A 13,325-nucleotide genomic window follows, 5' to 3' on the forward strand; every position below is an offset into this window, starting at 1 on the left:
GAAACAAAGTCTTTCCCTTTTTCCAGCAAACACTTTTCCAGAAAACAGAAACTCAATTCTGTCATCTCTTGGACAATTTACCACTTAAACGTGTTTTCCAAAAAAGGAATTATAAAGTTAAATCCAAGACACAGGGCATGTATGACCACTGAAAGCAACTACCCACCGTGAGATGATTCAACGAGGTCATACAGAAAGGGGACAGGGAGAAAAAATGGAACTGCAAATAGTTATCAGTGAGGCTCAAATGGCAATACTTACATTTTTCTGATCGATGGACTCGGCTGCTTTTACTATTCCATCCAAGCACTTCCCAATGATGGGTATCACCTGCCGATCAACCTCTGCGTACGTCTTCATGGAGTCTCCAATCCTCACAATCCTCCTTTCCTCCATCTCTTGTATTTTCTGCAAAATGAGATTTTGTATAAAGTCAGCCTGGTCCATGATTATTAAATGAAGTTGTTTTTTGGTAGCATTGTTACCTCTAACGAGTTCTCTATGAGGAAAAACGGGTTAGAGTTAGCGTGGCCATAAGTATACAGTGCCTCCATATGAGCCAGTTGTACACTGACTTTATAAACTGTTAGGCTGCCTAAATATACGCTTTGTACAATTCCATTCTAATGTTAATAAGAATGCCAAACTCAAATAGTTGTTTGTTTGAGATAGAGTTTTGCTCTTTTGCCCAGGTTGGGGTGCAATGGTGTGATCTCAGCTCACTGCCACCACCGCCTCCCAGGTACCAGCGATTCTCCTGCCTCAGCCTTCCAAGAAGCTGGGATTACAGGCACCTGCCACCACACCTGGCTAATTTTTTGCATTTTTAATGGGGTTTCACCATCTTGGCCAGGCTGGTCTCGAACTCCTTACCTCAGGTGATCCACCCACCTAGGCCTCCAAAGTGCTGGGATTACAGGCATGAGCCACCCATCCTGGCCAATAGCTTTATTATTAACACCATTTGAAGTCCACTTCAAACATTTTCTCCATCTTTAATCTACTAACTTTACCTTTTACCAAAAGCACAGTATGTAGTTAACCGTCTCAATCCAGCACAAGTGGGTGTGCCTTCCAACTGTCATTTTGGAAGTGCTTGTTTGCTGTGCGTATAGACACTAAGAAGCAAATATTTATTATTCTTTTCTACAGTTGGACTCAAAGTTGCAAAAGATCTGTAAAATGGAAGAAGGTATGCCTATCTTTTCTCGTACCATTTTTGACAACCTAATATGGGCAAAAGAAAAAAATCCAAAAGAAAGAGCTGTCTTTTGTTCAAATCCAACAACTCTATGAATGCTGCTTTGACTTCTCCAGTTAAGCTGGCTTTTTTTTTTTTTTTTTTTTTTTTTTTGGATACACTGTCTTGTTCTATTGCCCAGGCTGGAGTACAGTGGCTCAATCTTGGCTCACTACAACCTCTGCCTCCTGGGTTCAAGTGATTCTCCTGCCTTAGCTTCCTGAGTAGCTGGGATTACAGGTACGTGCCACCACGCCCAGCTAATTTATGTATTTTTAGTAGAGGCAGGGTTTCATCATGTTGGTCAGGCTGGGATGGAACTCCTGACCTCGTGACCCGCCTACCTTAACCTCCCAAAGAGCTGGGAGTACAGGCGTGAGCCACCATGCCAAGCCTAAACTGGCATTTTTATAACCACAATCATCCTGTAGCAAAGACAGCATTAATCAGAGAATCATAGTTTAAGACTGACAAATAATTGGCTGCAGGTGCAAACCATGGAAGTTTGCAAAGTTTATTGATTAATCTTGAGATTATTATATTTCATTCATATTGCTAGTCAAGGTTTGATCTAGATGCTTTAAAAAATGATTTATCATGCCTGTAATCCTAGCACTTTGGAAGGCTGAGGCCAGAGAATTGCTTGAGTCCAGGAATTTGAGGCCATCCTGGGCAACAGCAAGAACCTATCTCTACAAAAATTTTAAAAATTAGCAGGGCCTAGTGGTGCATGTCTGTAGTCCCAGCTACTTAGGAGGGTGAAGTTGGAGGATCCCTTGATCCCAGGAGTTCAAAGCTGCAGTGGGTCATGATTGTGTACTGTATTCCAGCCTGGGCAACAGAGTGAGACTGTCTCAAAAAAAAAAAAAAAAAAAGGCCAGGTTTGGTGGCTCAGGTCTGTAATCCCAGCATTTTGGGAGGCCAAGCCAGGTGGATCATCTCAGGTCAGGACTTCGAGACCAGCTTGGCTAAACATGGCAAAACCCCATCTCTTCTAAAAATATAAAAATTAGCCAGGTGTGGTGGTGTGCACCTGTAGTCCCAGCTACTTGGGAGATTGAGGCAAAGGAGTCACTTGAACCCAGGAGGCAGAGGTTGCAGTGAGCCAAGATCATGCCATTGCACTCCAGCTGCACTCCAGCCTGGGTGACAGCAAGAGCAAGACTCTGTCTCACAAAAAAGAGAAAAGAAAAAGACTTAGTGGAAATTTGGAATTATATAAAGACTCAGAATACAAACCCAGCAACCATGATTCAGAGCATCGTCTTTCTAAGGAAATCAAAGCATAAAACACAAAATCTGAGAGGTGTTCAGGACTTACCTGGAAGATGTTGGGGATGTGAGTATGGTAATATTCATGCTGCTCATGATTGAATTTCTGGAGAATGGATGAGTAATCTGCTTTGCTGTCCTCTGCCATTTGGTGACGTATTTGAGCTTGTTGTCGGGCCTTAGGGCAAAAACATGAATACATCATAAATAAAAGCCTGGCCGCAATCAATAAAAGCCTAGAACTGCACACTGGGATGCCCAGGGGCCAGATTTACCTCAAATGTATTTAGTAGGTGCTATTTTTTAATGTTCTGAAATTGAATTTACTTTAGGTAAGCAACGTGCATCCTAGTTTGTACAGAACTCCACCATTCCCTATTGTCTTCACGTGGTGCGCACCTTCTAGTTTGACACGACATTCTATATGGTCTCCACTTGGGCCAATTCCTATATTTATGTTACCTGGAGGACCCTTGTGGGAACCTTTGCTCATATACATATTTTTTTTTTTTTGAGACAGAGTCTCATTTTGTCGCCAGGCGCCAGGCTGGAGTGCAGTGGCGCAATCTCGGCTCACTGCAATCTCTGCCTCCTGGGTTCAAGCAATTCTCAGCCTACCGAGTAGCTGGGACTACAGGCACACGCCACCACGCCCAGCTAATTTTTGTGTTTTTTAGTAGAGATGGGGTTTCACCATGTTGCTCAGGATGGTCTCGATCTCTTGACCTCATGATCCGCCCGCCTCGGCCTTCCAAAGGTGCTGGGATTGCAGGCATGAGCCACCGTGCCTGGCCACTTTTTGTTTGTTTGTTTGTTTTGAGGGAATGAGAAATCCATAAATTTTTTTTTTTTTTCGAGACAGGGTCTTGCTCTGTCACCCAGGCTGGAGTACAGTGGCACGATCCCGGCTCACTGCAGCCTCAACCTCTGGGTTCAAGCGATCCTTTTACCTCAGTCTCCTGAGTACCCGGGACTACAGGCATGTGCCACCATGCTCGACTAATTTTTGCAGAGATGAGGTCTCACCACATTGCCCAGGCTGGTCTTGAACTCCTTGACTCAGGCAATCCACCCGTGTCAGCCTCCCAAATGCTGGGATTATCACTGTGAACCATGGGGCCCGGCTGGGAAATCCATAAATTTTTAAACCCAGTTCTCAATGGGATTCAGGAAAATGGCACATAAACCACTGACCGAAGTAGACCTTTCTGAAGCTCTGTACCATGCTCATTTTTAGTCTATACGTTAAAGAGGCAGTAGGTATGGCTCCTTCTTTATGCTTTTTTATGTTTTTTGAGGGGTCCTATTTTATGTTTTACTACTTTGTTTTTCTCTTCTAATTCATATTGTGATTAATCCCATACCTAAAAAAGGACAACAACTGTTGACTAGTTGCAGAATTGACTTTAAAGCTCAAACAGGAATGTCTACAAACTCCAAAGTCATCCGGAAGTACCAGAGCTTACGCCGTTAACACACCTTAGATTCATATGGCACTGTGGCACTATCTTCATAAATACAATCCCGTGAATCTCTTACACAATTTGAGGTCCACACAAGGCAAAAAACAGATGAAGATACGGTTTTTGGTCTTTCAGTGACCTGGCAAACTCACCGCATTGAGCCAAAAACACAACAGGAAATGGGCTGTCTTCCAGCATAACCAGGGCAATTATTTGTTTGCTTGTTTTTGTTTTCTTTTACTGAACCAATGTTATAGAAAATTAAGACCTGGCTGAGTGTGGTAGATCATGCCTGTAATCCCAGCGCTATGGGAGGCGTGGGTGGGCAGATTTGCTTGAGCCCAGGAAATTGAGACCAGCCTGGGCAACATGGTGAGACTCCTCTCTCTACAAAAATTACAAAAATTAGCCGGGCATGGTGATGTGCACCTGTAGTCCCGGCTACTTAGGAGGCTGAAACAGGAGGACTGCTTGAGCCTGGGAGGCTGAGGCTACAGTGAGCTGAGACCACTACCACTACCCTCCAGCCTGGGCAACAGAGCAAGACTCTGTTTCAAAAACCAAAATGAAACAAAACAAAACACCACACAAAGAAACAAACAAAAAAAAAAATGAGAAAATTAAGATGTAATCATGAAAGAAAGAAAATCAAAAGATAAGAAAAAGACAAAAGGAAAGACAAGAAGGAAGGAAGGAAGGAAGGAGGGAGGGAGGGAAGGAAGGAGGGAGGGAGGGAAGGAAGGAAGGAAGGGCAAAAAGAAAGAAAGAAAGAAAAGAAAAGAAAGAAAGAGAGAGAGAAAGAGAGAAAGAAAGAAGAAAGAGAGAAAGAAAGAAAGAGAAGGGAAGGAAGGAAGGAGAGAGAGAAAGGGAGGAAGAAGAAAAAGAGAGAAAGAAAGGAAGCAGAGAAACACAGAGAAACATTCAAACGTCAACCCAAAGGGGAATGCTCAAGTCGCTGTTCCACTTTCTGCTTGACGGGAACATCTAGTATCGACTTCTTTTTCGTGTCTGTGTTCTTTATTGGTCTCCTGCCTATGTGCCTTGAAGGCTTAACCTGAATTTCACTTCACACATTTGACTCATACGCATCTGGTGAAAGCCTAAGGTAATTCACAGTCGCTTCCTTTCTTTTCTTCCCTATTCACACATGAACACTTCCCAAATGAAGGTAACAATATGAGTGTTTCCAAACGCACTTCCTTATGACCGAGGTTTTTTGAGTTTCTTAAGGCCTTTTGATCTCTCGGTGCCATTGTACCCTCTTGTCACCTACCCTGGGTGCATTTCAGCTGCCACATTCTTCCTCTTTGTTGGTGGCCTGTTAACTCCCTTCCTGACCATATGCCTTGGCGTCTGCTTCTTCCTGTGTCCACTAGTAAATATATTAGTCTAGCCTCAAAATGGTGAGTACTCGGCTACCCCCAAAAATCCACCCCCTTCCAATACACAGTAGCCCTCCTCTGATTAAATAATAGCTTTCCCACCTACATGCATTCCATCTGTTCCCCGAACCCGTCCATCACAAATACCCTATTAACTCTTCAGCTGCTGACATTTCATCGTGTATCATTTCGTTATGAAGGTTAAAAAAAAATTTCCATGTAACCTCAAATTTCTAAAATAGTCTCTATTTTATTCACAAGCTTTCCTCAGAAAGTCTCACAAAAATCCAGTTGGGGATTTCTTCATCTCTTCTGTAAAGAACAGTAAGAGGGCTGGGCGCGGTGGTTCATGCCTGTAATCTCAGCACTTTGGGAGGCTGAGGCAGGCGAATCACCTGAGGTCAGGAGTTCGAGACCAGACTGACCAACATGGAGAAACCCCGTCTCTACTAAAAATACAATATTAGCTGGGTGTGGTGGCGCATGCCTTTCATCCCAGCTACTTGGGAAGCTGAGGCAGGAGAATCGCTTGAATTGAACCCAGGAGGCAGAGGTGGACCAAGATTGCACCACTGCCCTCCAGCCTGGGCAACAAGAGTGAAACTCTGTCTCAAAAAAAAAAAAAAAAAAAGAACCGTGAGAGGTCAGGAGATAGTTTCCTCATTTATTTTGGAGATTCTATCTAAGTGAGTTTTTAAAATAACTGTTCTGAAACAGGTATCACATCAGAGTGCCATCATTATATAGAACACGTATGTATTTACGTGCACACACATATACACACATCCCACATGAGCAGATAAAAGCTTCCTGACAATAAATTCACTCACACCAATATTTTAGAATATTTTACCCAAGTAGAATTTTTTACCTATGAAAAGCTGGTGCCACCGGTACCCCAGCACCATTTGATCGGAAGTGACTGTGATCTTCTTCCTGTAGCTCCACAGAACTCCTAATCATGCTTTGGCTTTAGCTGCATGATTCCTTCTGTAAGCTTATTACCTCCTAACAGATTCATGATGCCCTGTGCCTTGTTTCTAAGCAGGAATCCGGAAAACATAACAAGGGCCCTAGACGTGAATGGGGGAAGGCGCTGAGTAAGGACTGACATGTCTATAGTCCAGCCTAGAAAGTGGGATGTGTAGCAGAAAATAAATCAGAGAAGTATATTTTAGAGAGAACAGGTCTGCCTTTTATGTTAAAGGAGCGTTGTCTCTCTGGGAGTTTTTCTTCCATGCAAAAGACTGGACAAACGACTGCAAAGGCCTGTTTCTACGCCTCTCACTCACTCTCGCTCACTAAAACTATCGGGAAACCTTCAAAAAACAGCGAGATATTGTGATATACCAAATTCTGTAAAGCCGCAGCAGAAAGACGGGACTGTCTTTTTCTCCATCCCTCAATCCAGCTGCTTTGAACTAATAGCCACTTTTGAAACTCTGGCCTAGGAATGCACCATTGTTCTAACCAAGTTTCACCATGAAAAATCTATTTCTGTTTAGTAAACTGTTTATTTGGCAATGGAACTTAAGAGTCTTTCTCTAACGCTAGTGTTGAATCAATTACTCATTATGACAAAAATACCTTTAAAATATCTTGTATTTTCAAGAACGTATTTGGAGTAACTGTTAACGATATTTTGCAGACTACCTCCTAATGTCTAGGACTAACTGGAGCTAATAAGCATCATGACTCCTCATCTCTTTTTGTAAGTCAGTCTAAAAATAACAACCATTACCTCAAAGAGATAGTATTTCCATTCTAAACCAGGCCGGAAGCTATTCTTTCAATTACATTAAGTTTCCCATTCCGAGGATAAAAGACACTGCATCTTAACAGCAACATTACTACAGGGAAGAAAGATGTACAGAGAGTTGGCTTGTTTTGTTTTACTTTCAATGACTCAGTGTCACAGAATTTCGAGATAATTTTCTAAAAATTCCAGAATAACCACGCTGCCTAGGCTGGGTCACAGACATCTTAGAATCAGATCTATACCACTTTTGTCTAACAGAAAGAATTTAAACTTGAGAATTTTTTGCACAAACCCTTGGGGATCTCCCTCAAACAAATCCAAATAAGCCTAAGGATGTATTGCTTATATATGACTTCACTTCTTGGTAATCCCTTTTTTTTTTTTTAGTTTTTTTGAGAGGGAGTCTTGCTCTGTTGCCCAGGCTGGAGTGCAGTGGCACGATCTTGGCTCACTGCAATCTCCTTGTCCCGGGTTCAAGGGATTCTCCAGCCTCAGCCTCCTAAATAGCTGGGATTACAGGCATGTACCACCACGCCCAGCTAATTTTTTATATTTTTAGTAGAGACTAAAATATATGGGTTTCACCACATTGGCCAGGCTGGTCTTGAACTCCTGACCTCAAGTGATCCGCCTGCCTTTGCCTCCCAAAGTGCTGGGATTACAGACATGAGCCACCACACCCGGCCCACTTCTTGGTAATTCTTAACATAGTCCATTGTCAACATCATTATGGAAGTTAAGTCATATTGCCTAAAAAGTCAGAGTTGCAATCTCTAAATAAAGAAAATAATATTTTAGAAACTGAACTGTAGCCCAAATTTTGAAATTCTATTTAAAGACAAAAATACTGTCATCCATTCAGTTAGCTAAATTTAGATTATTAGCATGGCCTAAATGTGTAGCTATTTCCTGTTTAGCTCTGTTTTGTTTGTTTTTTTTTTGGCAGGGTCTCTCTCCGTCACCCAGACTGGACTGCAGTGGCACTATCACAGCTCAGTGCAGCCTCAAACTCCTGGGCTCATGCCACCCTCTTACCTGAGCCTCCCCAAGTGCTGGGATTATGGGTGTGAGCCACCATGCCAGGCTTGTTTAATTCAATGTTACTTTTTCCTTAATAATTTAAAATATTAAGGACAATAACACTTTCCGCAGTGTCTCAATTGTCATAAGGAGAAAATACAAGTGCACTAAGAAACTTGTTCATTGCACATAGGGACAAAGTTATAACTGAGTTATAACCTTGCATCTTACCAAGTCATACTTTTGCATCAAAATTTTTTTCTTTTTTTGAGACAGTCTCGTTCTGTCGCCGGGGCTGGAGTGCAGCGGCACAATCTCAGTTAACTGCAACCTCCGCCTCTCAGGTTCAAGCGACTCTCTGGCCTGAGCCTCCCGAGTACCTGGGATTACAGGTGGCCGCCACCACGCAGGCTAATTTTTGTATTTTTAGTAGGGATGGGATTTCACCTTGTTAGCCAGGATGGTCTCGATCTCTTGAGCTCATGATCCGCCCACCTCAGCCTCCCAAAGTGCTGGGATTACAGGTGTGAGCCGCCGCGCCCAGCCCCCTTGCATCATTTTTCAAGGCTGCCTATGGCTTTTGACTTTTTAACCAGATGAGCAAATATAGGCTGGTTCTATTTACACATTGATCCAATGAATAAATAATGAGACTTACTCACTTTTTGAATGTGGCCCCAGATCTCCCGATTTTATACACTGCTGTTCCTTCAATGATAAACTATAGGTTGGTACAAAAGTAATTGCCGTTTTTGTCATTTGAATGGAAGGGCAAAAACCACAATGACTTTTGCAGCAACCTAATACTTAAAGCAGCAGTCTCCAGAGCTTTTGGAAAGCCACTGTTCCTTTGTTTAAAGGATATAACTAATTATAAATGCCCATCTTTTGTCACCGAAAGTTTGGGGAGAGCCACGTGGAATATTTTACAGTATCACTGGTAGTCCAAACCACAGTCAGTGTTTTTCGGAACGGCTGCATGTTTAGCATGTTATGTCACTGTTATCATCAGAAGAGACCAATTATATTTTAGGCTGGCTGGAGAAGGGGGCTTAGTTTAGATTTTATTCCCTTTCCTCTAAGAATGTACTATTTTGCCCTCAGAGAGGATGCCTGTACTGATTATTCAGTGAGCGGCATCCCGCAGCAGCTCCTCCTGACTGGCAGATGGGCCTGGCGGGCACCCAGAGGCTGGAGGCACAGCAAGAATCCAGCACGCCCTCACTGATCCCGATTCCCTCCTCCCCAAACTACCTGAGCCACAGACTTCATTTTGTGGACAAAATTGAACTTGCTACTTTAACAACCTGGGTTATCTGGTCACCTTTTGTTCTTTTCTCTCCTGCTTAAAAAAATGTTTGCTGTAGAGAATTCAAATTTATAGAATTGTATGCTTCAAGAAATAAAAGTTTCTGCACATTCCGTCTCCTGAAAACCACTAGAGGATCGTGACTTCCAGAAGTGGCCAGGTAAATGAGATTTTCGTAGCACACAAATGAGGTAGAGGCCACTGGATATTATTTTCTATTTCTAGGTATTTTTGAGAACAGAAAAAAGAGCAACCTGTTTGAAATCCATGAAAATCCTATTAGCATTTCTCTAGGATTTGTCAATGGTTAGGAATAAAACTAATGCCCAGGCGCGGTAGCTCACACCTATAATCCCAACACTTTGGGAGGCTGAGGCAGATGATCACCTCAGGTCAAGAGCCCAAGACCAGCCTGGCCAACATGGTGAAACCTTGCCTCTACTAAAAATACAAAAATTATCCAGGTATGGTGGCATGCACCTGTAGTCCCAGCTACTTGGGAGGCTGAGGCAGGAGAATTGCTTGAACCCAGGAGGCAGAGGCTGCAGTGAGCCGAGATCATGTCACTGCACTCCAGCCTAGAGGACAGAGTAAGACTCTGTCTCAAAAAAAAAAAAAGAATTTTACTCTAATCTTTGACCCAGAAATTCTGCTTCTGAAAATTTATCCTAATGATACAACAAAAGATATCCATGAGAGCTGTTTATAATAGCCAATAATTTAAAATAATTTGAAACAAACAAATGATTGGTTTAATATTACATCACACCCTTGATGAACTATGTATATCCTGTTTTAACAATGTAAAGTAGTATTTAATAAGATGAAGTAAATGTATATATAATTTTTCATAATTTTTAAAGTTTATCAGAGTTTGCCTTTGACAAATTTGTAAGGGCAGTTAAAACACAAAACAGAAAAACTTTAATACGTTTTTCAAAATAAGCTAACCAAAGAAATATGCTTTATATAACTTATAAGTTAACCAAATTTTTAAAAAGTCTGGGCACAGTGCCTCATGCCTGTAATCCCACCATTTTGTGAGGCTGAGGTGGGCACATCACTTGAGGGCCAGGAGTTTGAGACCAGCCTGGCCAACATGGTAAAACCACGTCTCTACTAAAAAATACAAAAATTAGCCGAGTGTAGCGGTGTGTGCCTGTAATCCCTGCTACTAGGAGGCTGAGGCAGGAGAATCGCTTGAACCCAGGAGGCGGAGATTGCAGTGAGCTGAGATCATGCCACTGCACTCCAGCCTAGGTGACAGAGTGAGACCTCAAAAAATAAATTAATTAATTAATTGGTGGGAAAAAAAAAAGCTCTGAAAAGCTAATGGAGTAGAAGGGACACTAGCAAAGGGAGAGATGAAAAGGCTCTTTGTCTGGAGCAAAGCTGTTGTATGATAAATGGCATTGTTTAAATTTTCCAGCAAACTGTTGCATCTAGAATACATTTTCAATTTCAAGACTAAGAATGCATTTAAAAATTCCTATTCAGATAGAGCGCTGTGAGTTTTTGTTGGAGACTTCCAGGCCGGGAGCTTGCCAAAACAATGAGTCTGTCTTTGATAAATTATAAGGACAGCTAGAATAGAAAACAGAGAAAAACTTCAAAATAAGTTAACCAAAGAAACATGCTTGAACTATTCCAGCAATTTCCTGACTTTTTTCTTTCTTTCTTTTTTTTTTTTTTTTTTTTGAAACAGTCTTACAACTTTCTAGCTCCAGTATTGCAGGTGGAAGGCCACTGAAATGGAAGGAGGGACTACGGAAAGACAGCCAGTGAGACCAGCATCTCAACCCCACGTGGGTCATTCACTCGCTAAGCAGTTTTAAGAAAAGACCTAGGCCGGGCGTGGTGGCTCAAGCCTGTAATCCCAGCACTTTGGGAGGCCGAGGCGGGTGGATCACGAGGTCAAGAGATCGAGACCATCCTGGTCAACATGGTGAAACCCCGTCTCTACTAAAAATACAAAAAACATTAGCTGGGCATGGTGGCGCATGCCTGTAATCCCAGCTACTCAGGAGGCTGAGGCAGGAGAATTGCCTGAACCCAGGAGGCAGAGGTTGCGGTGAGCCGAGATCGCGCCATTGCACTCCAGCCTGGGTAACATGAGTGAAACTCTGTCTCAAAAAAAAAAAAAAGAAAAGACCTTCTGTTTCCCTATGCTCTGGATGACTTATCTGAAATATCTACTTACTCAAGGTGAGTGACAATTTCTGCTGAAGGAGAAGAGGCCAATGCTGATATTTCTCATCATGATGTTGGCAAGCCTCCAAGGGAGGCTGGTGGAAGAAATTCAGCATGTGCTTAGAGATGTTGCTAAGATGTAAATGATGGTTTCCAAGACCTGGCTTCCTTCTCCTCCCTACCATTATGGTAGGTTTGAAATTGATTATGATTATTATTTTTGAGACGGAGTATCGAGTATCGCTCTTGTCGCCTAGGTTGGAGTACAGTGGCATGATCTTGGCTCACTGCAACCTCCACCTCCCAGATTCAAGTGATTCTCCTGCCTCAGCCTCCCAAGTAACTGGGATTACAGGCACCTGCCACCACTCCTGGCTAATTTTTGTACTTTTAGTAGAGACAGGGTTTCACCATGATGGCCAGGCTGGTCTTGAACTCCTGACCTAGGTGATTCACCCACCTCGGTCTCCCAAAGTGTTGGGATTACAGGCGTGAGCCACCATGTCTGGCCTGAAATTATTATTCTTTTCCCTTCTCTCCTTCATAAATAACCTCACCCTGGAATATGACACTTGCAAGGTTTCATATTCTTGCAAGATATACAGCTGAAGATAACAGGCAGGATTCCAGCTAAAAGTTAATGTCCATATGATCACCATTCTCTACTGCTGTGGAGTTATTACAATGGGCAGAAATACTTAAAACACTGTATAAATGCAGTTCTAGAAAAGATATGCTCCTTAGTAGTGTAAATAAATGAGTCATGTTACATAACTCAGGGAAAGAAATGAAATTACACACTTCCATTTCTGGATAAATCTGAGGTATCTGGTGATTAGCAGCTGTTCACCCTTAGTCTCCACTCATAAGAGATGCTTAATCAAGAATGCTTAATATGAGGCCGGGCGCGGTGGCTCAAGCCTGTAATCCCAGCACTTTGGGAGGCCGAGGCGGGTGGATCACGAGGTCAAGAGATCGAGACCATCCTGGTCAACATGGTGAAACCCCGTCTCTACTAAAAATACAAAAAATTAGCTGGGCATGGTGGCACGTGCCTGTAATCCCAGCTACTCAGGAGGCTGAGGCAGGAGAATTGCCTGAACCCAGGAGGCGGAGGTTGCGGTGAGCAGAGATCGCGCCATTGCACTCCAGCCTGGGTAACAAGAGCGAAACTCCGTCTCAAAAAAAAAAAAAAAAAAAAAGAATGCTTAATATGAAAAATCTTGGCGGGGTGCGGTGGCTCATGCCTGTAATCCCAGCACTTTGGGAGGCCGAGGCAGGTAGATCACCTGAGGTCAGGAGTTTGAGACCAGCCTGAGCAATATGATGAAACCCCAGTCCATACTAAAAATACAAAAATTAGCCAGGCATGGTGGCCTGCGCCTTTACTCCCAGCTACTCGGGAGGCTGAGGCAGGAGAATCGCTTGAACCTGGGAGGTGGAGGTTACAGTGAGCCGAGATCATGCCTGGGCAACAAGAGCAAAACTTCATCTCAAACAAACAAAAATAAAAACAACAGGAACAACAACAAAAAATCTTGCACATGTTATCCGGTAATATACTATCCATGAGGTAAAGACGTAAGGCTGTAAGCCCTTCCTACGTTAACCTCAATGTTAGTTCTGTCTTCTTTCCTTTAGATGAGAAATAACTGGAGAAACTTCCCGTGACCACAGAAGACCAGGAAGC

The 13,325-nt window shown here is 42.8% G+C and overlaps 1 protein-coding gene across 25 annotated transcripts in view; it reads right to left on the minus strand.

The window, feature by feature from the left end:
• The window catches only part of FNBP1 (formin binding protein 1), a 169,180-nt gene that overhangs the window by 37,304 nt on the left and 118,551 nt on the right, over positions 1-13,325 (minus strand). For all 25 annotated transcript variants that reach the window (XM_032257570.1, XM_032257571.1, XM_032257592.1 and 22 more), the window contains exons 7-8: positions 2,562-2,690; positions 262-408 (exon numbers count right to left, since the gene is read on the minus strand). In XM_032257570.1, the coding sequence (XP_032113461.1) occupies positions 262-408; positions 2,562-2,690 (276 nt within the window). The remainder of the gene's footprint in view (positions 1-261; positions 409-2,561; positions 2,691-13,325) is intronic.

The sequence above is a fragment of the Sapajus apella genome, unplaced genomic scaffold (genome assembly GCF_009761245.1).
Source record: "Sapajus apella isolate SASKATOON/1434 unplaced genomic scaffold, GSC_monkey_1.0 scaffold97, whole genome shotgun sequence".
Lineage (NCBI taxonomy): Eukaryota > Metazoa > Chordata > Mammalia > Primates > Cebidae > Sapajus > Sapajus apella.